The 27,961-nt window shown below is 37.7% G+C and overlaps 2 protein-coding genes across 3 annotated transcripts; one reads left to right on the top strand and one right to left on the bottom strand.

Annotated features, from left to right (window-relative positions):
- Positions 1-175: 175 nt before the first annotated feature.
- gnpat (glyceronephosphate O-acyltransferase) lies at positions 176-27,579 on the top strand. 2 transcript variants are annotated; one of them, XM_084090816.1, is made up of 16 exons: positions 176-335; positions 1,102-1,293; positions 2,770-2,946; positions 3,920-4,049; positions 8,454-8,581; positions 10,450-10,525; positions 11,027-11,178; positions 15,626-15,756; positions 16,292-16,515; positions 19,168-19,419; positions 19,505-19,584; positions 19,781-19,921; positions 21,951-22,050; positions 22,247-22,340; positions 24,014-24,075; positions 25,904-27,579. In XM_084090816.1, exons 1-16 carry the CDS (start codon positions 306-308, stop codon positions 25,945-25,947), a joined length of 2,013 nt encoding a protein of 670 aa, XP_083946942.1. In that variant the 5' UTR covers positions 176-305; the 3' UTR covers positions 25,948-27,579. The 2 variants fall into 2 exon arrangements, with proteins under 2 accessions (XP_083946942.1, XP_083946941.1); XM_084090815.1 differs by having other exon boundaries at positions 3,905-4,049.
- LOC311068395 (zona pellucida sperm-binding protein 3-like) lies at positions 4,816-6,823 on the bottom strand. The gene is made up of 8 exons (XM_084090817.1): positions 6,158-6,823; positions 5,958-6,076; positions 5,781-5,884; positions 5,533-5,710; positions 5,338-5,455; positions 5,182-5,264; positions 5,015-5,106; positions 4,816-4,941 (listed from the first exon to the last, which is right to left on the bottom strand). The coding sequence occupies exons 1-8, from the start codon at positions 6,680-6,682 to the stop codon at positions 4,889-4,891; spliced, it is 1,272 nt and encodes a 423-aa protein (XP_083946943.1). The 5' UTR covers positions 6,683-6,823; the 3' UTR covers positions 4,816-4,888.
- Positions 27,580-27,961: the final 382 nt, after the last annotated feature.

Below are 27,961 nucleotides of genomic sequence, written 5' to 3'. Positions count from 1 at the left end.
GTGGCGTAATAGGGAAATCTCACGAATGGCATTAAACAACTAGCTTAGAGCAGCAATAATAATAATAATAATAATAATTATAAATAAAATTATTATTTTGACCAATCCCAATCTGTCAGCCGTTCCGCCAAACCCCGCCCACCCGGTAAATGCTGTTTCATACTCGCTTGTCATTCCAGCTGTTTGTTCATGTATTTCTATAACAGGAATGAGGAGTTTCTGTGACACGACCGATCAACCTTGATACAAACTTTCTCACACAGAACTCATTTCATCTACTACACTCATGCTTTGATAGACACTGAATGGAAATGGCGTCTAGAACACTGTATTCGGTAAGTGTTTTAGAGCATTTTTTTCTTTGCATGCTTTCTGACAAAGTAGTACATGCTTGCAACACTTGCAGTGTGAATCTTAAGGCTTCCTGTAATGTTTTCCTTAAAGGATACTTTAAGTTCGTCCAGTGCATTGGTTTTTAAAATGATAGCCCTATACTACAAGAAAATGTCCAGCTTAAGAATGGCGGAATTTTATTAATTATAACATTAATAATTATATGTATATTTTAAGCTAAAGATATTTTAATCTATTCATTTTCATATTCATATCTATTCATATGTCCATTCATTGTTTACAAATAAATGGACATACCTATTAATTCATTACTAATGAACTGTATTTTAGAAAGTCATTAAAGCAATGAAATAACACACATGATTAAAAAGGAACTTTTGTACAAATCCAAATTATCTCATGAATCATAATTTATTTTCATATAAATTATAAACAGTTTCTGACAGATTACAGACATGCACACTCTGGGCATTCTGAAAATTAATTAATATGTGCAATTTGAATTGAGTTATTTTTAGTTTACAGTTAATTTGAGCAAACATATATTTATTAATTGAAAGCATTTAAGCATAAGCAAATCAAAAGGTTTTGAAGAACGCGAGAATACAAGAATATCAGTCCTTGAAATTGTATTCTTCAGTTTTTTTTTTATGTAATTGTAATAAAAAAAAAGCCCTTAAACTTTATATAAATGATTACCATCATCTTATCACTTAATAAACAAACATATTTTCTGTCTCCATACAGTCTAGGCAGCGGATGCTGAAGAAGCGGGATGATTTTGAAGACGTCCTGGAGGAGAGGCGGCGTTCCAGTGATCTGAGATACGCACTGAAATGTTACACTCCCTCACTTTATAAAGGACTAGTGCCCTGCAAAGCCAGCATGCTGAAAGCCATAGTCCTGCAGTCGGACCACCTGCAGTATGTCATTAAACAGGTACAGAGCACCACCATTCCCTCAATGCCATATTTTCATGCAATAACTTACTTATGCTTTTAAAGAGGACCTATTATGCCCTTTTACAAAGTCTTGGTTTTGTTATTGGGGTCTAGTTGAATAGGTTTTAATGTTTGAATGTTCAAAACACACTATTTTTCACGTTGCTGCACCGCTATCTTCCCAGTCTGTCAGTAACGCTCTGGGGTTCGTTTTTATAATGCATTGTTAGCCAACTATGGCCGTGAGTTCCGTCGGTACCAACATAGTTTAACGTTTTGCCGTTTCCCGAAACCATAGTTCCAACAAACATTTGCAAATAGCATCACATAGTTGCATAGTTGGAACTGCAGCTCTTGTGCTGTGGTTAGCAGCAGAGTTTCTTGTTAAATGACGTGTGGACTTGAATAGATCTGCTCTCGGGCACAATAAGCAAGCCTACATCTTTCATTCTATTTAACCGTCTATTTAAAACGTCAATTACAGATTTTTTATTTTATTTCAATGAAATGATTGCACTGTATTTTAGTTCAATAATGTTTTTTATTTAATATTTAGCATTTTTAGGGGATTTTATGGTACTACATTTTTTTATGCAGTAGTTATAATCCATTTATTTGCTTTTTGAGCATGGACACATAAAATTAAATTTCCAATTTAAACTGTCATAATTCTTGAATGCTTTGGAGAACAAAGACGACCCTTGGCAGATTATTGATGAAGTGAAAAAAAGTTTTAAAAAGGGAACTTTTTTTTTTTTTAATTTACATTTATTGTTATGAAAAATGCACAAAAATTAAATGTTAAAATTTAAATGAAATATATATTTTCCAAAACATGTGTTACTCTAAAACTGCCATAAATCTAAACGAGCTGCATCCAAATTTGAGGTTGATGTCTCAAAAAATTAGCTTTCAGTAAGACTTTGTCTGTACACAGTACCAAACGTTCCCACCAGATTAAATTCATCATTTTTGACCATGAACAATACAAGTGTGACTACTATATTTTTTCAGGACCATTTAACCTTTTTATGATTGTTTTTGTGTCCACACAGCAAGTGCCAAAACCTTTACCAAGGTTCGTACCATTCCGATGAAGTAAAAAATAAATAAAAAAAATCGTTAAATATAATTATGCACAATTTTAATTATATATTTTGGCTTGCCAACAATCAGTGCCGTATTTGAGTGTGCATGCGCCTACCATGCGAAAGGGAACCCTGGAGTATGACGTATAAGGGAACCAGCGATGAATCAAACATCAAGTAAAGCAAAATGACAGGGACCAGAAACAGTAAAGTAGTCAGTGCCATGTTCATTACAGCAGCATCTCAAAGATCTCGAATAGATTAATTAGCAGAAGTCATTTTCTTCCACCTGCGCGGGACGTCATTAACGACAGTCCTGTATCGTTGAACCAATGTTTAAAAATACAGATCAATCGATTCTAATGGCTACTGAATTGTGTGTGTAGGTTTCATCAGAATCAGGAGACAGTAGTGAGTGTGTGACGGAGGAAGCGTCTCTGATTCTGGATGAGATGGCTCACCGACTTCAGCTCAGCACCGTACGTTTCTTCGCCTTCACGCTCAGCAAAGCCTTCAAGAGACTCTTCCGCAGCGTGTGTGTCAATGAGGAGGGCATCCAGAGAGTGAGCGACTCTTTACTGTCCCCAACACACATGTGTGAAACATTCCTGCTGAAACACCTGGCTTATACACTGTCAGCTGACTACTAGAGTCAGTAATGTTACTGAAACATGTTCTAATCGAAATCATCAGCGTTAATGCTTAAAGGTTACAGGGATTTAGAGGGGCTTAAATTCTTTATGACACTCTCATTAGTATGATGATCTCTTATTTGTCTGTTTAAATGTGCTTATCATCATATAGGTCAGTTTAGCTGATGGCTTCCTTCACAGGGTATTATATAAATATCACAGTTCAGAAGTTTGGAATTTTTTCTTTCTTTCAAGAAGTCTCTTATGTTTGCCATGGCTGCATTTATTTGATTAAAAATACTGTAAAAACAGTAATATTGTAAAAGATTATTAGACTTTTAAATACTGTTTTATATTTGAATATAATTTTAAAAATAAAATGTATTCCTGTGATCAAAGCTTTCTTTCAGCATCATTACTCTAGTCTTCAGTGTCACATGATCCTTCAGTAATCCGTTTAATATGCTGATTTAATGCTCTTATTATTATTATCACAGTTGAAAACAGTTGTTCTGCTTGATATTTTTGTGGAAACCATGGTACTTTTTTTCCCCCAAGATTCTTTGTAATAGAAATCTTTTTAGAATAAACTATCATTGTTATTAATTATATATATATATATATATATATTCTTGTGAATGGTAGTGTATCAATTTCCACAAAAATATTATGCAATTTTCAACATTAAGAATAATAATAAATATTTCTTGAGCTGCCAATCAGTATATTAGAATGATTTCTTTGTAATCACACAAATAAATGACATTGATCAAATAAATGCAGCCTTGGTGAGCATTTCATTAAAAAAAATAAAATAAATAAAGATGTCCTGCCATTTGTTTTAATGAATATACCATGTAAATAGTCGATTTGTCATGTTTTTGATTAGGTTCTCTCTCTCCAGCTCCAGCAGGCTGTACAGGAGCACCCGGTGGTTCTTCTGCCCAGCCACCGTAGTTACATGGACTTCCTGATGATGTCATACTTACTCTACATGTACGACCTCCCCCTGCCCGTGATTGCAGCTGGAATGGGTGGGTGTGAACAGGATATTCATCAAAATTGCAATGATGCAATTAATTGTATCCTCCAAATCCATGTTGAACAACAGTATCTTCAGAGTTGTTTGAGGTCACACCGCTGCATTGTACCAGTCTGAAAACTATATTTAGTCTAGCTGTTATATGTATAGAAGTAGACGCGCTTGCCAAAATTTAGACCTTTTTTTTAACCTGATTTGGTCAAAAACGTTATTACCACAAAATGTTGGTCTTATAACTTTATGCCACCCTCCTAAACAGTCCACACCTATTTGATTTGCTTGAGATGAGTGTTTGGATTCAACAGTTGTTTTAATCCCACAAGGTTTCTTGTTCTCTCTGGGAGTTGAGGGGTGACCTTGTCTAAACGGTTTCAGGTTGACTTGAGGTTTAGTTTCCTTTAGAACTAATCAAAGAATGCTAGCTGGAACATCTAAACATTTGAATTTCTGTCATGTCTGACAAGTACATAAAGTAGATGAATTTGAGTAACACACTATGTCTCACTTGTACAGTCACAATTGTAAAACCACTTGACCACGGATTACTTCTGTCCCAAGTGCTGTGCACGGTTGGGTCTCTTTCCCAAACATGTAAGAGGTAGGGCATGCAGGCTTTTGACTTAAGTACGCTTACAGCTGCAAGTGTGCACACCAGTTGCTAGTCAGTGAAAATGATTGCATTCCTGCACTTGGCACACTGAAAAGTCTAGGAAAATTAACTATAGTAAAGCAATTTTCTGGTGGCCCAAAATGCCTTTACAATACAAAAAGACAAGTAAAGTCACTAATATATAAAGATTTTTATTGCCACATCTTGCCATTCACAAGACATCAGTTAGCAATCACAATGGGGCCGATGGTTACTTTCCCTTCTGATACCAGGCCTGAAAAAGACGAAGACTAGATGAGAAATTGAAAGTCCTTCTGCAAGAGCAATACAAAGACTTCATACATTACCTGAATCAGGTAGTTCTCGTCCTTTTCTGCTGGAACCACATGTGGAGTCACAGCACATGCACACTTGGTCATTGTCATCTACAGAAGTCCATCTATAGACAGGAAAGGAAACTGGTTACCCATTTTTAACAACTCAAATCATTAGAGGTTGCAAATGTATGCAATACCCATTATTGAAGGAGCAAGCCTTGTTCTCTGGACTTGTAGGGGTTGAGGCCATGACAGCCTTTAGAGCACAGGTGATGTACACCTAAAGAGGAGGACACAGTTAAACATGACCAGTAAGAGAACTCACCCACAGAACTACAGCCCAAAATGCATACCAAGCCACTATCAGCTTGCAGGAACCTGAAAGTCTCCAACTGAAACTGCAGCTCGTCATTCTGAACCCTGCGCATGAAACTGGAAGTGGAGTCTGTGAGCTTTCCATCAACCAGGCACCTGAAAGGAGAGAAGGAGAGAAAAATCACTTTAGGCACTATTTGCAAATGGGCGTTTAAGAGAGATTCCCTACTAACCCATAGTTCTCAATAAAGGAATATCTTGGAGAAGAGTTCACATCAGGGACTGCAGTAGCCACACAGTCTCTCACAAATATACGCAGAGGGACGTGGTTGTACTGCTTCACAGAAGCTTCAAGGTTCAGGAACTGCCCTAGGAAGTACTGATTGGATGGCCTCTCAAACATCCAGTCATCTGAAATTAAACTCATGTTGGCAACATTCCCTAGCCACTTCTGAAATTCTAACATTGCATACAGTATTACCAGTCATGAGCTTCAAGGAAAACACCAGAACGTCCTCTCCAACTTTTGTAGCAGCAAAAGGAACCCAGCTGGGCATCAGCACATTGCTGCTTACATTTTGCAACCTAGTGGAAGCAGTAAAACAAGGTTAAGAATGTAACCTTTGGCAAAATTGCTTTGATAAGTTTTTTTTTTTACCTTGAATAGTGACACTCAATTCCAACAGCTGCTGAATTAGACCTTACAATGGGAGTTCCTACTAAAGCCTCAGGAGTGTAGAGGAGGATGAAGGTGTAAACAAGCTCATCATTAGCCATCTGAAATCAGCACAAGTAGCAGGTTACTGGACAGACCTGGCTTTTGCAGTTTCTAGGATTAACCCATTAGCAGCCACTTACCACCAGAGAGCTGCCACATGTCTGGAGCTCATATTCAAAGATAAGGACTTGAGCTTCTGGATCCTCCCCTACAGCTGCACAGCCTCCTAAAGTGAGGAATGAAGGATTCACCAGCTGACCAGTCCCAAATAAGTCCTTCTTAACCTCCACATGCACAAAGTTCTCCCCACATTGTACTGCAATACTCGCAGTAGCTGTAGGTACACGCAGTTCAAAAGGGACATCTGGCTGTTTGGGTTCTTCTGGCAATACTGGAAAACGCCACGTCAAAGGCACAACAGGACCCTGCATTAGTTGTTTGGACTGTGTATTTGCAGGCTCTTGAAGATTCCATGGATCAGCCTCAACAGAGTTCATTGCAGGCCTTGCAGGCCTAAAAGATGTTGATACCTGTGGGCCTTGGCGAGCTTGCTGAGACACTAAATCTGGTGGCTGTTGCTGTTGAAATCCTGACCTCTGTGCAAAACACAAGTCAATTGCTGTAAGCAGCAACAATCCAGAAAAACTGAAAACCACCAGTCCCATTGCTGAAAAACTTCTGAAACCTCCAGAATACCTGTTGGGCTTCTGCTGTGCCTTTTTCAAGAGCAGGAAATTAAAGAGACTCCACCCCTTTTGACAAGCTTAATGATTTCCCAGACTTGTTTCATTAAAAGCATTGTACACTCCAAAAGAGTACAACCTAGATCCAGGTGGCTCAATTGTTTTGTAAACTGTCTATTGGACGTCAAGCAGGGAACCAACACAGTAGAAAAACGGTTTCCCCTGGTTTCACAGACAAGGCTTAAAGAGGGAATACACTGTGCGATTTCAACAAGGTTACCAGCTCACACTGTACGAGTAGATCGCTTAAAAACCTTAAGTCATGTAAGGTCGTTGCTTGAATGCTGAAAAAAGAAAACAACTTTATTCTTGTTGTATTGTCAGACAAAGATGATACAATTTTGATGTAATGAAAGTGGAGACATATATTTTCTTGCATAGTAAATCTGAATGGAAATGTCATTTTATTGATTAATTTTTTTAATTATTGAAAAAAAATGTAGGCTAGAATCTTGGTTCAATCCATCAGTTGTCATTTGACAGATCTGAATGCGAGCTTTCAGTCCATTGTCAAGTCAAGTCACCTTTATTTATATAGTGCTTTTTGCAATACAGATTGTTTCAGCTTTACAGTGATAACAGGAAAATAATGCAACAAAGTTTGTTTCTGCTTTACAGCAGATCTAGAAGAAAATAGCGTCATAGTCCAGCTTAAGTAAGTTCAGTGATGGTTAATTTTTGTTGTAAAAAAGTTATCAATTTAGTTTGTTTATACATACAGCCGTTCTGGAGAAAACAGTATTATCTTTGAATTTGCTTTACTTTATCTCTATAGTCATCTCATTTTTGCAGCTGTGGTTCAGATTCATAATCTGAATACAAGCCCTTAACTGTGTCAGTTTAGGTTTATATATATATATTACACGGCTCTGTGAAATACTTGATTCTGATTGCTCAATAGCGCCATCCAGTGGTAAGTTATTCCCAAATAACAACCGCTGAAAACAGAAACACAGGCTCATCCGGGCGCTTGCTAGGAACGGTTTTTCTTCGTGGAAATTTTGCGTTTGGTGAGCTAATAAAATATTAAAACTCAGTCGAATCAATATTTTGTGTATAGTTATTTAATTATGCCATCCAGTATCGTGGACTCTCTCTGTTTCATACAAGCGCAGCTGCTGCCGTTTTGTGACTATTGTTTTGTACACTGTTGGATTATGAGATACAAAAAGGTACGATTTTAAAACAGTTTAATCTGAAAAATATATATTTTATCCCCATAATTATTTATGTGGCGAAATGCTGTGTGATGTGATGTGATATGAATGACTGTATACCGTATCTCTTAAATGTAGAGCCGTGAGCCGTGTAATAAATATATATATATACTATGGTAAAATCATGGTATTTTTGTAGTACTCTGGAGTACTGTAAACACAATGTTAAATTAAAATGTAAATAAAATTGTAACATGATTGCACAGATTTTTTTATAAGAATGCAAACATTTCTTTTTTTTTAAAGTTAAAAGTTATAATATATTACTTATATTACTTATAATGAATAAAAATGTTATTAAAAATAACAACTTAATAATTAAAAACTGAAATATGCTGTTTGCATTCTTCTATAAAAAGTTATTTAATATTTTCATCTAACATGGTTTTTACAGTAAAATGATTAAAACTGTTGATTTCATATTACAATATATTTGTTACATGTAGTGTTTACTAATGCCATGATGTTTCCTGCAGATTTTATGAGCATGAAGTTTATTGGTGAGATGCTGCGTATGTCGGGAGCGTTTTTCATCCGTCGGTCGTTTGGAGGAGATAAACTTTACTGGGCTGTGTTTTCTGAGTATGTGAAGACCATGCTGAGGGTAAGACCCTTCATCCAAACAACTGAACAAATGAGCAAATCGGGGAATTAGACTTTTTGACTAATTGTCCTTAATATATAGGATGAAATGCAGGCTTCATATTGTAGTGGATTTAAGGCTTTTAACTTGGCCTGCTCGATTATGGCAAAAATCATAATCATGATTATTTTGGTCAGTATTGTAATCAAGATTATTTGACACGATTATGAGTGGGCTATATGTCCAAAACCTTATATGAGTAATTTATTTAATGATAGCAATATTTATCAAGTGTATATGCTGGAAATGTACATTTTAGACAACAGTGGAATTTTACAATTCTCGATTCCAATTGCGACACTACAGCAGATTGTTAACTAATGTAAGTAAAAAAAGTCCTCAAAAATTATTGAAAATAATTAAACAGTCAGAAAAGTTTTTTATGCAAGTCTATGTGTATTCAGCTAACAGACTAGTACAGAAATTGAATAATATGTAAAATAAATGTAAAATAAATAAATGTAAAATAAAACACAGCATAGTCTTCACTACTTAACTTGCTTTGGTTCTTATTAAAGCTACAAAAGTTATTCAGTCAAGTGCAGTGAGTAATTTATTTTTTTGGTGTCTTTTGTTGTTTGATTGAAATTAGACTGCAGCAGGAATATTAGGCTGCTGTCTCTTTAAGAACGAATGCACGGATCTAATATACTGATACACATTAAATTTTCTCTCAACTGTTTGCATTCACTTAAGACATAAACAACTGGGTTTGAGTGATATAGCTCACCAAGCCGGTCATTTTGACTTATTTTTGTGTGAAGGCCGTTTTGACTGCTTAGACGCGCACCCGAAGCTCAAAGTTCACTTAGCGTGTCTGAGCTCTTTTAATAACTTTTTAATATCAAGCACGTCTTATTTTATGAAAATTGCATTACATTACATTACTAATTTGCATGAAATTTGGGCTTTTAAGGAGGAGAAAAAGTGTACCTCTGCAGTTGGGCACAATAATTGTTTTACCTCTATTATCATATATTCATAATCGTTGGAAGCCGAAATCTAAACTCAATTTTGATTAATCGCACAGCCCTACGTTTCACACTGCTCTTAACCCTCTTATAAACATGTAACTGGAAGGGCATTTTACCTTTGATCAAGACGCAGTTCAAACAGGTCGAAACTGTTGGTAGGTTTGGAACTGACTATTTAAAGGGATAGTTCACCCAAAAATAATCCCATTATTTACTCACCCTCAAGCAATCCTAGGTGTATATGACTTTCTTCTTTCAGCCAAACACAATCTGAGTTATATTAAAAAACAACCTGTCTCTTCCAAGCTTTATAATGGGAGTGAATACAGCCTCAGGTTTAGAAGTCCAAAAAAGTGCATCCATCCATCATAAAATTGCTCCATACGGCTCCATTGGGTTAATAAAGGCCTTCAGAAGCAAAGGGATGGGTTTTTGTAATAAACATATCCATATTTATAACTTCATAAACTATAATCACTGGCTTCCGGTAACGGCGGTACACGAGTCTAGTTCTGGCGGAAGAGTGACCTCTGACCCTCAACTAAAGCCTTTATTAACCCCTTGGAGCCGTATGGATTACATTTATGATGGATGGATGCACTTTTTTTGGCTTCAAAATCTCAGGCTCTATTCACTCCCATTATAAAGCTTGAAAGAGACAGGATATTTTTTAATATAACTCTGATTGTCTTTGGCTCAAAGTCATATACACCTAGTATGGCTTGAGGGTGAGTAAATTATGGAAAAATTTTCAGTCTTGAGTGAAATAACCCTTTAATGTATATACTTCCATTCTTGACAGTTGAAAATATACATTGTTGAAAAATATTAACCTGTTATTTGTTGTTTATTCAGAATGGTTATGCCCCAATTGAGTTCTTCTTGGAAGGAACTAGAAGCAGGACGTGCAAATCTCTTACACCAAAGACGGGTAATTATACATCGATTATCGACTTGTAACATTTTTATACAATTTCAAAAACAGGCTGTGCTGCTGTGACATTTTTTTGTGCGTTTCATTTTGATAAAAGCTCTTTGCTGACTTCTGCATGTATTGTGCAGCGTCAAGGCTTTTCCCCACTTTTCTGCCTTTTTTATTGCTGCACAAATAAATTCAAGGTGACAGGAAACATTTTTTTGGGGGTCTGCATTGCTTGTTCACAGAAAGTGAGATGCCAGCTAAATGAAATTTCACAGGATTTTCTCAATTGAATCATAGTCCCAGAATGAAATGGCGCCCCTGACTAATTTATGGCACAAAGGTTCAAAACGACAGCTTGAAACCTGGAGAGCCCGACGGTGGCAGCTCATCAATCAAACCGAACAAAAGCAAATTTAGATGAATGAGAGAAACAAAATGGTCCACCTCTTTTGAGCACCGTTTTGTGTCAGCTTCATCTCCCACACTCTTTCATTTCTTCTTCTCCCTCAGGGTTGTTGAATATTGTGATGGAGCCTTTTTTTAAAGGAGAGCTATTTGACGTGAACCTGGTTCCTGTCAGCATCAGCTACGAGAGAATTCTGGAAGAATCTCTGTACGCCCGTGAGCTGCTTGGTGTCCCGAAGCCCAAAGAGTCGACCTCGGTATGCGTGGCCTTCTACGCATTCCATCATTATTTTTTAGCCGACATACTGTATATGAACAAAATACATGCAGCAAGAAATATTCTCTTAATCAGTGTCTTGTTTTCCAGTAAGAAAAAAAACAACAACAAACATTCAACAACAACACATACACCATTGTTCAAAAGTTTGGGATCGGTTAAGACTTTAAGGGGTTTTACAGTCAAAGACCCAGAACCAGATATGATGAATGAAGACCCGGAGTCAGAATTATAATAAATTGAAGAAAAGTTTTACTGAAGATAGTTTGCAGTTTCATCAGAAAGAAGTCATCTTCAAGACTCACACAGGAGTTCGTAGGCCGCCCTGCTTACAGTTACACAGATCACAGCAGTTATACCCTTCACCAAGGTCTAAGCTACATCCTTGCTTCAGGTTGCAGCTTCTGATTGGCTAAGAAATAGATAAACATAGTAATTTTCCACACATATGGAAGCATATCTCCAACGATTATGCAGCTGACACTCGGACCCTGAAGTTAGGCACGTCGTGACCTTCCAGGTCGCAGATTTGGGTTGCTGGCCGCCAGCCTGTCCCGAACAACAACTCAGTCAATCTCCAATAATGCCAGTGGTACCTTAACTTGCAACCAAAAAGACTAACACACACCGACACAGCTTTTCCAAGGTTGGATTTGGCCAGGCTCTAACTATAAACAGGAGAGTCCTCTCAAAACATCAAGATAATGTGTTCTTTCTCTCAAGGAGATCTACACTTTAGTCTAACTGGAAAGTAATGCTTTAACAAAGAAATGAAGGGGGATAAATCATCGGCAGCGTTCCTCCTTCCGCCATGCTTCTTCTCCATGTGAGCATTCATTACATTAGACTAGAGTGCGCACTGCGCCGCATGCACACAATGCTTCTACATGTGGGGATTGTTTACATCAGAGTGCGCACGTGTTTCGCGCAGCTTATACGCAGTGTTTGTTTAAGCGGTTGATGGAAAATAAGCTAATGCGCGTTCTATAAATCTAAATTCTGATCTATTATTTTTCACGGTATTATATCGTGCATATTCATTACTGTGGTTTATCGCATTACTGAATACCAGCACATGGCTAGCTTTCACACAAAGGACTTGAAGGATGGAGCATGGAGACCACAGCACGACTTTTAGAGGGGGGTTCCTTTAAGGGAATATGGCCAGGTGGTCCAAAGGAGTCCCGTCCAGTCACTTTCTGAGGGGGACGTGAAGTCAACCCCACATGCCACCAGGGAGGCTGACCTGGTCTAATTTAATGACCTAGTCTTGCCAACAACCTGTCTGTTTCCTAAACAGAGTCTCTGACATATTTTGCCTCACTTGTGGAGGCATCCGATAGGGAGGACTGCAGATAGTGGCAGTGATCGCTCACATACCGGATCATAGAGACGGGCATCCTGGAGAGTAGAACTCAGCATAGCGTTTTCTAACCCTTGCGAACGAGGGGAGTAACTCTAACGATCCTGGATCTACACAGTGCTTCAGAGCCCTGTGGAGGCTGGGCACTCTGAAAGGGACCCTAATCAGGGGAGCGCCTCCAGTTCTAGGGCTGATCTAACAGGGAGGCCTCGTGAAAGTCCTTCGACCTGCCGACCACACTTAGGGAGCCAAGTATTCCTACAGAACAATCCTCAGATAGATTCTAGAACACTATACTCATAACCTGATAAGTATTGGCCAGGCTCTTGGCTAGGTTTTGCCCTTGCAATGCTAAGCATCCAACTCGTTGGGGAGCTGCCTTCAAGGAGGCCTGTCACGGCCTAACTACTTGATAGAGGGATTGTTAGCAGAGCTAGTCACAGAGGTCAGGTGCTCTCACAGACATGTCTGTGGGCCTGGTTATACTTATTTCACATTGCCAACAGGCAGTGTACTCAGCAAAAGTGCTGTCGACCCTTAAAGCAAGGGGAGTACAATCTTACGCTACCGGATTATCGAGGAGGCCTACAGTAAGGCCTACAGCTTCGACTTTCACGGACGTCAGCCCGGGCATTGCTTTGTTCCTTAAACAGAGTCTCTAACACTATTTGCCTCACTAGTGGAGGCATCCGATAGGGAGGACTGCAGATAGTGGCAGTAAGCACTCACAGGCCGGATCATAGAGACGGGCATCCTGGAGAGTAGAACTCAGCATAGCGCTTCCTAACCCTTGCAAACGAGGGGAGTGACTCTACTCTATCCTGGATCTACACAGTGCTTCAGAGCCCTGTGGAGGCTGGGCACTCTGAAAGGGACCCTAATAAGGGGAGCGCCTCCAGCTCTAAGGTTTACATTGCCAACAGGCAGTGTACTCAGCAGAAGTGCTATCGACCCTTTAAAGCAAGGGGAGTACAATCTTATGCTACCGGACTATCGAGGAAGCCTGTTGTAAGGCCTACAGCTTCGAATGTCACGGGCATCAGCCCAGGCAGTGCTTCGGCTCTAAGGGAGCATACTCAACCATCGCAAGTGGGAGGGAGTAACTAATCTGTCTGTACCTGAGCCTTGGTGGTGAAGGGTGATATCATACGAGCTATGGGTAGCAAAGTACTCTAAATAAAGACCCTAACAAGGGGTGTACTATCAGCATGACCCTGAGGAATGTATCAGGGTCGAGGCCTATTGTCTTGTATTTTTTACAAGACAGATTTTACATACTCTACTAAACCCAAGGAAATGGAGGCCACAGTAAGCGGCCAACGACATTCAACCTTAAGACTTGAATTATTTTATTCAAGGGGCTCAGCGGAAAAAAATCATTTTTTCAATTTTAAGGCCTTCCTGGATAAGCTAGCTACAATACTTGAGCATACTGCTTCTTACTTTCTAGAAAGAAAAGGCCTAACAACGTCCATGAGATATCTGCATGGGAGGCTTTTTGAAGATAGCCTGCTACCTATGCTGCTATCTACCCTGTAACACCACTAGCATTCTTACGCCTAGTGCAAAAGGCGGGCCTTGGCTAGGCGACTCTTGTAGTAAGAGGAGGCCAGTACTAGGAACAACTAGATTTACAGGAAAAATGATCCTGATGAGCTCTAGCTCTAAGGAGCCTACACTCAGATACTGAGAGGCTCGAGGCGAGAATGCTCAGCAAACCGCCACCAATTTCCTAATTATTAAGCCTAAGCCAGAAATCGAGGCAGCCCCATGAGGGCCAGCCCACGAATATAAAGTGACTGAAGTTCAGAGCTGTAATCTCAACGACTCTTTAAAGTGAGAGGAAAACTGCTGCTCTAGTATAAGGTGGCTATCAAGGTGGCCCGAAGAGGGCCAACACTTGACTTTGTAGTTCTATCTGGAGCTTGACAGAGTATTGGCCTCAGTAGAATAACTCCCGATAGGGAGGAAGCCATCTCACACAAAAAATGTCTATTTGGTGCTCGGATGAACGGTGGCCTCACTAGAGAATTTTTCCAAACAGCCAACCTGTTCACTACTACAGATTGGCACTACCCGTTATATAAGCCTGATGACTCTAACATAAGAGGAGGCCTATGAGAAGGGTATGCATAGCCTACCTACAGTACATTGAAGCAGCAGTGCATTCCAGAACCCACACCCTTCAGACTTTTTAATTTTTTTGAAAGAAGTCTCTTATGCTTACCAAGCCTGCATTTATTTGTTAAAAAGTGATAAATACAGTAAAAACAGTAATTTTGTGAAATATTGTTACAATTTAAAATAAACAGTTTTAATATATTTTAAAATGTGATTTATTCCTGTGCTCAATGATGAATTTTCATCATCATTACTCCAGTCTTCACTGTCACATGATTCTTCAGAAATAATACTAATATCCTGATTTTCTGCTCAAGAAACATTTCTTATTATTATGTTGAAAACGACTGTGCTGCTTAATATTTTTGTGGAAATCTTGACACATTTTGTTTTAGATTCGTCGATGAATGGAAAGATTAAAAAGATTTTTTTTATGGTTACAAAATAAAAAAAATATTTTATTTTAATATTTTAATATAGTCTTTTGATCAATTTAATGCATACTTGAATAAATGTATTGAGTATTCATTTATTTAAATTCCAAACTTTTGAATGGTGTGTAAACATTGTATGTACCTAGAAAGAATAAATAATTGTAATATTTTTCATATTGTGTACAAATGGATGGATGGATATATATATATATATCTATATATAAGCAATATAAGCAAATGTGTATATATATTTATATATGTATGTATATATATATAATATATTGAAGCAAAAAAGTCTTTTTGTAAAATATTTATAAGGTTTATTTCTATTCTCACCACTTTGGCAAGTATTCTTTCCGTGTTTCAGGCATAAATCCTCACTCAATGTTTGTAAATATATGCTTGTTTTGTACTGGGATATTTTTTTTTGGAACATCCAGACATTTTACTGGAAAGACAGACCTCAGAGTTTTAATTGTTCTGTTTTTGTTGACATCCATTTCTCTCAGGGTCTGTTGAAGGCCCGACGTGTCTTGAGCGAGGACTATGGCAGTATGCATGTGTACTTTGGTCATCCTGTATCTTTGCGCAGTCTGGCAGAGGGAAAAATAAACCGCTCTCAGTACAACCTGCTGCCAAGGTATGACACCTGCAATCAGCCAAAGTTTTTCATTAAAGGTCATTATTCACACAAAGCATTTTGTGTCCCACTTTATATTAGGTGTCTTTTACTACTCTGTACAAACATTTAAAACTAACCATTTGATACAATGCACTTATTATGTACATGCATGTACACATACATACATGTTTACATTTGTACTTCTATTTAAAAAAAATTCTGCATGTAATTACAGCTGTAATGAATTTCTGTAATTACATCTATAATTTCACTGTTGACCCTTATCTTACATCTCAAAAGAGACTTTAAAAATCTAACCGACCCCAAACTTTTGAATGGTAGTGAATGTCTATATTTATACATTTACATTCAATATTATGTTTATGTGTAGTAGATTAATCTTTATCTAATTTATTGCCAATTTATTACTTTTATTTTCTACAATCAGAGTTCAGCCACAGCATGTGTTTAGTTGAAGCACCCTGTTCTGTACAAAGTGAAATATGTTGAACCTCCCGACTGACTTTAGTGTTTTTTTTATTTTTTTTATCAGGTACATTCCTCAGAAACCCAGCACAGACAATCATGAGTTTTTGAACGACGCTGCATTCCGTCTGGTCCGTATACAGGAGGAGAACATGGTTCTAAAGCCCTGGGTTCTCATCGCCACACTGCTGCTGCAGAACCCTGATGGCATGGACCTCTCCTCTCTAACGGAGCAGACAGACTGGCTTAGGCACCTGGCTCTGGCGTTTGGAGCGTTCTTGGACTGGCCTGGTAAGAGACTAATCACTGGATTTTCCAAAGCGAGTGAGAGGTTCATGGCATGTTTGAAAGCGATTCAGAGTTTTGAGTCTGAGACACTTAGGGCCCTATCATACATCCGGTGCAATGCAGCGCCAGGCACAACACAAGAGTTTTGTTTCAGCCCGATGCCATTATCATTTTCACGTCCTGCACCACGTTGTTTAACCCTCTCGGGACGGATTGGGCGGTACCGCCCAAAATGGCATCCTTTTACAAATGTGTAATTATCTTAAAAACTATTAATGATAGAGAGATGCGGTCTTTTTTGCCGTCTTCCTCAGATTCCGCTGAAAACAATGGTATATGGTATACATACTTCCTTGTTGCGTAATACCACTGCGTATAAGGCCAATGAAATCGATGTTGTTAGGAATATTCCACACGCAAAGACCAATGGAAAAATTGCCGCTGGGAGGAATATTTTTCTTACCCAATCAGAAGAAGGTTACCATGACTTATTCTAGCTAATCAGATGACTCTGTAGCCTTGCAATGGGTGGTACTATAGTAAGTGATATGATGCAAACAGCCGCGTCGAGTGGAGAAGGAGACAGAGAGCGAACGGAGCAGCGTATTACACACAGAGATTTATATGAGAGACAGAACGATTATAATATTTATATATATTAGCTATATTTAATATTTATAGCATATTAGCAATTATAGCATTATTATTTTATAGTTTTAGCACTTGTATGATGGCAAGCAGTGAAAGATTTACCTCAGAACAAGCTCTGGAACAATTACTGGAAAGTGACGTGGATAAATCTGAAGCTGACAGCTTTTTGAAAAAACGCTGTATATAAAGTTCATTATTTCATTGTTCTTTACACTTTTGATTGAACAATTACAAATATCTGTCTAGCAAAGGGTTTGAAAAATATATTTTTTGTTCAAAAACTGTTCACTATTGTTGTGTGAGATGTGATTTTCAGTAATAAATGACTAAAATAAAATTTTCGTTTTTGAAATTCTCTAGTTTATTGTACATTTTTTACTCATACTTCCTTTATAAACACATTACATGCATTCTTATGTTAGCTTAGGGTCTTCTGAATCCATAGATACCAAATACATGGTGTTCCATCTCCATTAAATATGGTTTATAAGCCCAAATGTAAAAATAGAGAAAACCGACCAAAAAGGGCTTAGTCCCCAGAGGGTTAAAGAGCAGATGCATTTGCGCCCATTTGTGCGCCCATGGGCTGGTCTGAAAACAAGGTGTGTTCTGGCGCATTGTTGGCGTATTGCTATTTTGTGGAAACTGAAATAGACTGCACCATTGACCAACAAAAACCTGGTCTAAAGTCAATGGCGCTGTCACATTGTCAGTCTGTTTTGATTTCTGTCTTTGTGTTCTGTCTTTCTCCGCCCCCTGCCTGTTTGTTTCTATGGTGTTTGATTGATTGTTTGTTCAGTTCAGGTGTGTCTTGTTAATTTGTTCTTCAGTTCAGTCTATGTAAACCCTGTGTTCTGTCTGGTTCTTTGTCAGTTATTAACGTTACTTGTTTTGGTTGTTCTGTTCCCGATCTTGTCCCTGAGTATCCGTTTGTTAAAGTTTGAGTTTGTTTTTTGTTTAATAAAGCTGCTGCACGTAGATCCTGCTTCCTCCATCTCTGCAACTGGTTGTAACAGGCGCAGTATTTTGTTATTTAAAGAGCGCATCAGTAATATGCGCCTATAGGCGGGTCCACAGTGCGCGTACATTTTGTCCCGTAGATGGTCTGCTTGCGCGTTTTAACCTCGTGCACGAGCTGATCCGTTTCCTCTCTAGAGAAGCTTTCAGTTTTTCCGCTGATGCCGTGTAAATAGCAATCCGCCATGGCACGAGCACAACTGGCTTTTAAAGGGAATGGGAGATGAGACTCTGGTTGGTTTATTGCACGTCACGCCCAAAACACACCCATTACTCATTAAGAGAATAGGAACAACCCTTTTAGACCATGCGCCGGGTGCGCCAACCATTTTTCCGTCGTTAAACTAGCAAAAGTGGATTCGGACACGCCATAACTGCACTTGTGCCGTGTGCTTTAGACCATGCGCTCAGATCGTTAAAATAGGGCCCTTAAAGGGATAGTTCACCCAAAAATGCACCAATGACTTCCATAGTATTATTATTTTTTTTTCATATTATGGAAGTCAGTGGTGCCCCACAACTGTTTAGTCACCAACATTCTTCAAAATATCTTCTTTTATGTTCAACAGAACAAAGAAATTCATACATGTTATAAACAAACATTAGTTATTGCATTATAAACAAACACGAATTAACAATCAACAACAGTATATACAAATTGCATTGAATAAATGTTCTCTCTGATTGTTAACCAAAAGTCCTAAATGAAATCATTTCAAATATTTGATTACATACAGGCAAACTATTTGCATCATTGAATAAAGTTTAGCCGTCTGAAATTGTATCCGATTATCATATCATATTCTTCAGATTTTCTCAGTATGGCAAAAATGATCATGCATATCTCCAGGATATGCAGAATCTGCTTAGATAAAGGAAATGCGCTCGATGAATAATTCATTGCAGAGAAATCCAATAGTTTATGGTAGCTTACTTGACCTTAATTTGAACAATCCTCAATAATATGATCTCTCTGTCTCTCTGTAGACCATGCGTCCTGCAGTGAAGTCATCGGCTGTAGTTTAGCTCTGCACAGACACCTGTTGACTGTGTCCGCGGGACACGTTCAGCTGAGCGTCACGGAGGCGCTGGAGGTCGAGACCACACCAGAGGAAGCCGTGTTTCACCGAGCCGTCGTTGTGCTCTCTTGTGCCTCCTACAGGAACCAGATCCTCCACGTGTTTCTGAGACCGGCTCTGTTAGCAGTGGCCATGCAAAGCGCAAACTCCAATAGAAAAGGTGTGAGAGATATCAATTGCATACATGTTTTTACTTGTTTTACTCTTGATTAGTGTTACCAATCATAGAGTAATTTCTGTTCTAGATGACATCTACAACTGTTTCAGCTTCCTGAGGAATATGTTCTCCAATGAATTTATTCTTTGCCCTGGGGACTCGGTTCAGGTTCGGGCACATTCACAGACTTTTTTTTTTTTTTGTTGTTGTTGTTGTTGCAGTTTGAACATTAAGAATCCTTTAAAAACCAAATCTTGGCTCTCTGATGTGAAACCAAATCAAATTACGTACGTCTCACCTCTAGTCTAGTTAGAAAAGTGTTTCTAAGACATATTATTGTATTTACGTGTGTGTGTTTTTGTAGGACTTTGAGGAAGCGTGTTATTTGCTCATGAAGCGTGGAGTGTTGCAGGTATTGGAGCATGAGATTGTGATGTCAGCGAGCGGTCACAGCACCCTCGCTTTCCTGTGTGCAGCTCTGGACCCCTTCCTGCAAGGATACCAGGTGACACCTTACACACAATGTGCAAATGTACACTACCATTTAAAGTTTTGGTTTCAGTAAAAATACAAGGGTGAATTAAATTGAACAAAAGTATGTTACATATTAAAGTATATTAAAATACAAAACAGTTATTTTAAATTTGTAATAATATTTCACAATATTACTGCTTTTGTTGTATTTTTTAATCAAATTAATGTAGCCTTGGTCTGAACATAGACTTCTTTCAAAAACAAAAAATCTTACTGACTTCAAATTTTGAAAAGTGGCATACATTATACTCTGGTGAAATGTTTCCATTCATAGTTGCAAAATTGGAATATTGCGTAAAACATATGCGAATAAAGCATTGTTTCCATTCCATATGTTCAAGAGAACAAAATCGTCACTTCCTGGGAAATTGTGCAAAATATATGTAATGAAAATGTAAGTTGCTGCAATCGAGGAAGCCAATGTGGCTCTTTTTTCCTACATAATGTAGGGCCCTATGATTTCCGCGATATGAAAAAATGCGGACGGAATAACGGAATTCAGTCATACAAATTGAATTTTATGTATAACGCGGAATCTTGGATGAATAAATCAAAGTACCGTAAACCTTCAAATAATAGCCCGGGCTTTTATTTTCCCAAATCGCCGAACTGCACCGGCTTGTATTTGAGACAGGCGTCTATATGAGACAGGCCTTTAATTTATTGTTGAGACTTCACCCTGTGCTGCAATATACATTTAGTTTTACATTAATTTACAGAAATCAGCTGGTTGAATGAATATTGCTGATGTTTTCGGATTTTCAGGTGATATTCTCAATTCATTCAGTTAACGGACGCTCTGGGGTAAAGTGAATTCAGACTGCAGACTAAGCAACGATTGTATTTAATTGTACAGTACAATCATAACATAGTACAGACATGATCTTAATTCCATAATGTCCTTAAACATAACAATATTGCTGGCCCATAAACTGACAAAGTGCACGTCCGGTGTGCGATACCTCGAGTTGTCATAGACGCGACGCGGCGCTTCTCGTCCGGTGTGTGTGCGATACCTTGAGTAACTTGTCATAGACACGACGCGGCGCTAACTCTCTCTGCCTGCCTTGCTTGCGCTAACAGCTCCCGCCCAGATGCGCAGGGCTCTCTTGCGTGCGCAATCTGCACCATAGAACTGGCTTAAACAGACGATCTGACGGGTTTTAGAAGATTAGATACAACCCGAAACTAAAAAACAGACCAGGCCTCTATTTGAGACCGGCCTTTATTTATCCAAACCTGTAGTCACACCAGGCGTGTAAAAGAGACAGGCGTCTATTTGGGACTCGGCTATTATTTAAAGTTTTACGGTAGGTCAGGACACTTCAATCAAATTGTGATATGGACTGATGTCTGAGAATATTAAGCTGCAAGAAGACTATTTAAATATGAATCCTGCATTCTGTGTGTCTCTGTGTGAATCAATGGTAAGCACTTGTGCCGTCTCCAGAGCTGCTCAGAGTCATTTCATGAGCATTTTACTGTTTCGTTTGATAAAACGTATCATAAACATACAGAAACTTTAAGTTCATCACGGCAACCCGTCAAAATATTGCAATAAACGCTGTCACGTTCAAGCGTTTGGTGGCGGATGCCTGATGCTTGATGATGCAATCGTGTGAGATGGTTCTGGGAGGTCATTATACCAAAGCATATTGATGTGCTTGGTCATTCTGAAATGCCTGAGCCAATGAAAGTGGTTTGTCCAGTTCTCTAATCGCATCCTCTGTTGAGGCAAAGTTTATTGTTGCGCTTTGAGAGATTTATTCGGTAAATGTGTTTGCATTATAGTTTCCATGCAGCTTTTTTAATGCAATATCCCAAAATTTGCATACATATAGGTGGATGGAAACAGCTAGCGAGTTGTCTGTGGGAATAGTTAACTAGTTGTTCCTGTATAATTTTGCTTATTTCTTAAGGGGTTTTCACATAGAACACCAATCTTGGGTTCAGAAATTGCTATTGCAGGTCATATTAAGTTTGTGTGTGTTTTTGTGCAGGTGGTGTGTCGCTATCTGTGTGAGGAGACTAATGAGAACCTGACGGAGAAGGAGTTTGTTCCCGCTGTGAGGAACTTTGCACTGAAGCTCATCTTAGCAGGTAACATAGTGTTTTGACAGTGTTTTGGCTGTTTACATATCAGGTCCTGTTTACACTTGGTATTGACATCCATCGCAGGTGATCTGATTATGCATCTCCTGTGCTGTGTATGCTTGTGATTAGATTTCGTAGTTGTGAAATTATCTCAGAGTTTAAATCTTCTGTTTTCTCTCTGTGTTTGTCACCGTGGCATCAGGCCGTCTGAAGTGTTATGAAGCTTTATCCTCAGACCTGCAGAAGAACACTCTAGCAGCTCTCTTGAGGCTCAAAGCCGTGCGGAAGGTCAAAGTGTAAGTCCTTCTTCATATAGTCTTTAGGGCTGGGTGAAAATATTGATGTCTCGATTTTAATTGATTTTCATTTTTATGAACCGATATCGATTACTAAACCTCTGTTTAGTTAATCAAATATACAGTATATTTGCAATGCCTTAGCCGTTTAACGAGTGTCCAGATGTAGTCTCGGATGAAAGCCTTGATGGTTTAATAGGTCGATGGTGGTGAAGTTGCAGTCAGGTTCTTCCAGGTTGAGTAAAGAATGACGAACTTCAGTGATGTTAGTCTGTGACAGTTGTTGTTGGAAGAGTCCTCTCTCCCGAGTGGAAAGGTACAACATGGCTTGTAACTTTGAGGGCCCGCCTATGTGGGGAGCTCCCACGGCGTCACGATAGGACTGGATGTCTCCACTCTTTTCCCACAAGAACGAATCAAAGAAGAGGCAGGGTCACTGAGATAGTGGCCTTTTATCTTCTGCAGAGGTCACACCTCTTGAGTTGGCTTGACCAATGAAAAGGGTGTAATTTCAAGCGGGAAACATTTCTTTGTTTGGAGGCTGACTCATTTGCATGATTGGAGTGAGCTGGAAATTTTGTGTCCCTTTATACTCTGATTAATATAACTAGCATACAATGCACATTATGAGGAGGATATCATTTTGACATGAAACACAAGGTTAATATCTACCTACCTATAAGGTTACAGTATCTAATAATTCTATCATAAGGCATGCATAAAACGGTATACAATACAAGAGACAATATACAAAACAAGTACTAATACACACATTGTCATGCACAATATGCATGTTCATTCATAGAAAAGTTAATTGAATTAATGGAGAGAAGTCCTTTTTATGGGCATTACAGACGTATATGAGTTTCAGTAGGGTATGAGGTGCTACATTTGGGGTTAGCTGCAGTTCAGGGGAAGTTACATAAAACTCCACCTCATGGTTTGCTTGTTGGGTGAGGGGTATTGTGGATTATGTGTTAAATGTAACAAATAATTGTGTCCGATCTGTCTCAGGGGCCGTTTACATGACGCCGTTTTTAATTAAAAACGGAAACCTTTTTTCCATTCATTTACACAACAACAGCGTTTTGGGGGACGTTGTCGTCTGTACACGAAAAATCGCAAAGGTGCATCGTTGACGTGTCTATAGCTCGATAGTTAGCTAGAAAAATTAACTCCTGAGAGGAGCATTTTGCGAAGTATATGCACTATTGTACAAATTCATATTAATTCTTTTCTTAACATGTCTTTCAATATTTAATTAGTTTGAATAAATCCATCATGAAAACAAGTTATGACAACCACCGTTTAAATGTTTTAAACATAATTTTGTTACTGAAAAGTTATTATTATAATGTTATTACTATAAAAACTGCCTTATATGCAACCTAAATGTTTCTAGACAAATCATTTGTTAATTTTAACCTGTAATATTATAGTAATGTACCTACTGACAGGGTTCCCTGTATAGTTTACAGCATTAGTTGAGAGATTTTCTTTTACTTTGAGGAAAATTTTACATGTGTACCTGATATATATCCAAATGTATCAAAATCGAATTGAATTGTGAAATTTGTGTCAATGCCCAGCCCTAATAGTGTTTATTTCATTAGATATGTAATGGGCTTTTGAAATGTTATGGTTGTTAAACTGAACTGAACTGTCTCTCACAGAGGAGACCAGGTGACGTTGAAGGTGAACAAGATTGCAGTGAACTCACTGGAGGATACACTGGGTAAGAGTGATGTCATCAAAATAGCTTGTGTTCAAGTTTGGCAATGTTTGAACATTCACATTCTAACATAATAATCGAAATATATCTGCAGTATATAGTATGTACAGTATACTGTGCATAGTAATTTGCGTGGATCATGTACAGTGCTACGTTGGGCAATAACAAGTATGCATACTAATGCATTATCCCATAATGCAATGTGGTCGACATCCAGTGTGATGAATGGATGGGAAGTAAATTCAGTAGTGACTTTTGAAATCTCTTTCTTGACTTATTTATGTGTCATTTGATCACACTGTTAAATATATTTTATTTTACACCAAATAAAAAAATAATAAGAAACGGTTATTTTATATTTTTGAGATAAGTGTACAGCACTTAAACATCCATGTCATGAAGTCATTTGACAACAAATGTAGCATACCAATGTTTGAAATGTTTATTGTTGGAATACTTTCTTGTTGTACCGTCATGATGTTTTTATTAACTAAACCTAAAACTAGTAAAAAAAAATGTTTTTAGTAATTAAAATATGAGCTACAATAAAATAAAATATAATAGTTAGATAAAAACCTTTTTAAAAATTTTAAATGTTGCCTATCTGAAATAAGTTATAAGTTGAAGGACTAAAAAAATCAAAAATGTTAAAATAAATTAAAGCTAAATAGAAAAACTAATAAAAATGTTAAAAGCACATAAAATTACTAAAACTCAATATAAAAATATATATTTGTAATATAATATGAAAATATAAAAATAAAAATATTAATATATATTATAATAATATATGAATAATGCTAAAATAATTAAAATAATAGTAATAGCAATATTCAGGGCGAACAGTGCAGTATACTAGGATTTCTATTTTGAACAAAGTCTCAGTATATCGGCTCAGTATATAGACTCAATTTATACCCATGAACGTGAATTTCCAAAATATTTTTAGAAACAATTTACTAAAAGTAAAAATGTTCTTAAAATGTTTTAAGAACTGCATTACAGTTTAGAGATTACACTTGCATTTGTTTAGAAATAAAACATGATTTTAAACAGTCAGCCAGAAACCATAAACATCACAAGATTTTTTTTAAATATTTGAAATAAAATAAATGTATAACAGTTAAACTTGCGTACTTTTTTAATAAGATGGACCCAGGAAAACTAAACATTTTTTATCACAAGTACAATTAAAGAATCTTTTATAAGAGATGTCATGTATATTAAAAAAAAGTTTAGTCTTTTTTTCTCAAAATTGAACTTTATTAAATGTTTGTAATAATTACGTTGTTTGTATAGAATAGCATGCGAATTTGATATGGCAATACATTTAAATACATCAACAACTAAATATATAACAGGTAAAATGTAAACCAGTCAACACGCATTTATTTACAAATTAAATAATTACAAAGCAATTACAGATAAAGTAAATTATAGTAAATCGAGAGACTTTCTTTTTAGAGAGGATTTATATGAATGGAAGTAAAGCTGCGCCACTGACGCTGGTAGGTCACATGACCGTAACAACATGGCGGATTTAGACCGTCCGTATTTCATTCATACTATATAGAACGTGCTTTTTTATCCGTCGTTAAGTCCAAATTCAAATGTAGTTCCTACTCAGACTTTCCGTCAATAGCGAGGAAAGAGTTAAGAAGTAAAGTTTTACATTTTCAGTCACAGAATTCGTTTGTGTTCCTCATTTTACACTGTGACCCAGTTCTTGTTGTGTTGCTGTGCCGTATTGCCATGACCTCTCCAGCTTCTCTGTTTGATTTTACAGCTCCGCTCATCTTAACTTGTTTACTTGTCTTTTCCTCTGTCACAGGAGGTAAAATTCCTTCCCAGAAGCCCGTCCTCGCTCGACTGTAGTCGTACATGTACAAGTCTCTGGAGGGCCGAACCAAACTAAACTGCCTTCATTAGCATAATGCCAAATTTTGCAAGGTGGCACGGCTTCGCTGACTACAAAGGTTACCTGTCATCGAGCTTTAAAGGGACGTCACGGGTTTGCCATCTGGGACGCTTCTGGGAAGCACTCTTTTTATCTCTCTCCCTCTTCCACAAACTCGACAGCAGGTTTCCATGTCTGTGATCGGCCGACATCTTTTATGTCTTTATCAGACGAGGTTTAAACTGCTCTGATGTTGCCATGCATATGAAGACAGCGACACTTTTGATGTTTTTTTTATTCCCGTTTGAACATCCTGTTACTGCTGTTTGCACTCGTTTTAATCCATGTCAGCACTAAAGAGCCTTCGCTTTGATTCGAAACACCGTTACTGTTTATTCTCACTAGATTTTTGTCGGCTCGGTTTTCTTTTCTCCATGGCTTGTTTGATTTGAATTATTTTCTTTTGCTCTCTAGATATGGCCGTTTTTTTGGGGGTTTTTTGCCTTTGCTATGGATTGAGTTTTTTAGGGATCATGTTACAAAAATAGGTCAATCAAAAGTGTGTTAACTCATTCGGAGCTAAAGAAAAAATGTAAAAGTGAGTGTCTGCTCTCATAAGGGAAGCTGTTAGTGTTCTAATGAGCCAAGTATGGAGACTTTTCATTGCCATAACAGTGTTTACGTGCCTCTTGTAAACTAAACCGCTTTTCTGCTAATACAAAATAATGCATAGTGAAGCGATATGTTTTTAGACATATCACTGCATTGTTTGCATATTTCACACTGTCTTTCAGTAATTCTTATGATAATATATATATATTAAAAAGGATCAGACGATACAGAGGCATGTCGCACTTGACATCAGGAATGGCGTCAAACTGCTGAATCTCTGTTCGCTCTATTCTGAAAACCCCTGTAATGTTTTATTTCGAAGTATTGCATCCATTTTTCAGAATTAATGAATTAAGAATTAAGTCGTACTTACCCAGATCACAAAGATAAGCTTTTAAAATGGTGTGAAGTTGACGCATGTCAGTTTTGGTTTCCTGCCTTTGAATTTTCACACTGCGACCTAAAACTGAACTATATACAAAGTTTAGATACATTTATGTGCTGCACAGCAGGCTTTCTAGAAAAAAACTAAAAAACCATATGTGCCCATTGTGGGGATTTGAATGGAAATTCAGGTATATTTTCTATCCCATATTTTGGACTGATCATCAGACATTATCTGTCCGTGGTCACCGCATTGATGATGCAACTATAAAACTCAAGCCATATAAAGCCATAGCGCTTATCCACCCTGGGTTTGGGTTGATTCTTGCACAATTCATCAAATTAAGTAAAAAAAAAAGCTGAAACCATATTTGTGTTTACATTGACAAGCAGCTTTTTACATAATTAATGAATTTGTCTTTGTGGATTGAAAGGGCATTGATTGACAGAATCTGTAGAAATCACTCCTTTGACTTTTGGACATTTTATATTAATATTGATTGTGTGTCTTTCTAATAATGTTAATATTGTGATTGAACAGTGATTGTGTCTGATAAATTTAGAAGAAATGGCACTAAAGACTAAATATGCATTAAAGCTGAGTAAAACGTGAATGCTGACCGTGTTGTGTGTTTTTATAATCTGTATGATTGATAATTTGGGTTCTCTAGTCATTTTATTTTATTTTTAAAGTCCTCCTGAGGTGAAAATCACATTTTTAATGTTGTTTATATGTGTATATGTTGTTTTTAATATGCTTTAAGACAAACCATGGGTAAATTCATAAGTCAACACCATTGCTGAGTATTTTCTCTTTAAAAATGCAGGAACCAAAGTCTCAAAATCGCGGTTTGAAATCGCCGGTGTTTCTGACGTCACAAACTACCTTGTAACCAATCACGTCAAAGTGTGATGGTCAACGAGTGGATCTCTGAGCTGGTGTGAGTGAGTGGAGGCGGGGCTAATTTGCATATTCATAGAACCGCACATACGAAA

The sequence above is a fragment of the Abramis brama genome (assembly GCF_963993115.1).
Source record: "Abramis brama genome assembly, chromosome: 18".
NCBI classification, from domain to species: Eukaryota; Metazoa; Chordata; class Actinopteri; order Cypriniformes; family Leuciscidae; genus Abramis; species Abramis brama.
Note: the sequence above shows the minus strand (reverse complement) of the source record. Positions and strands in the feature narration are given on the sequence as shown.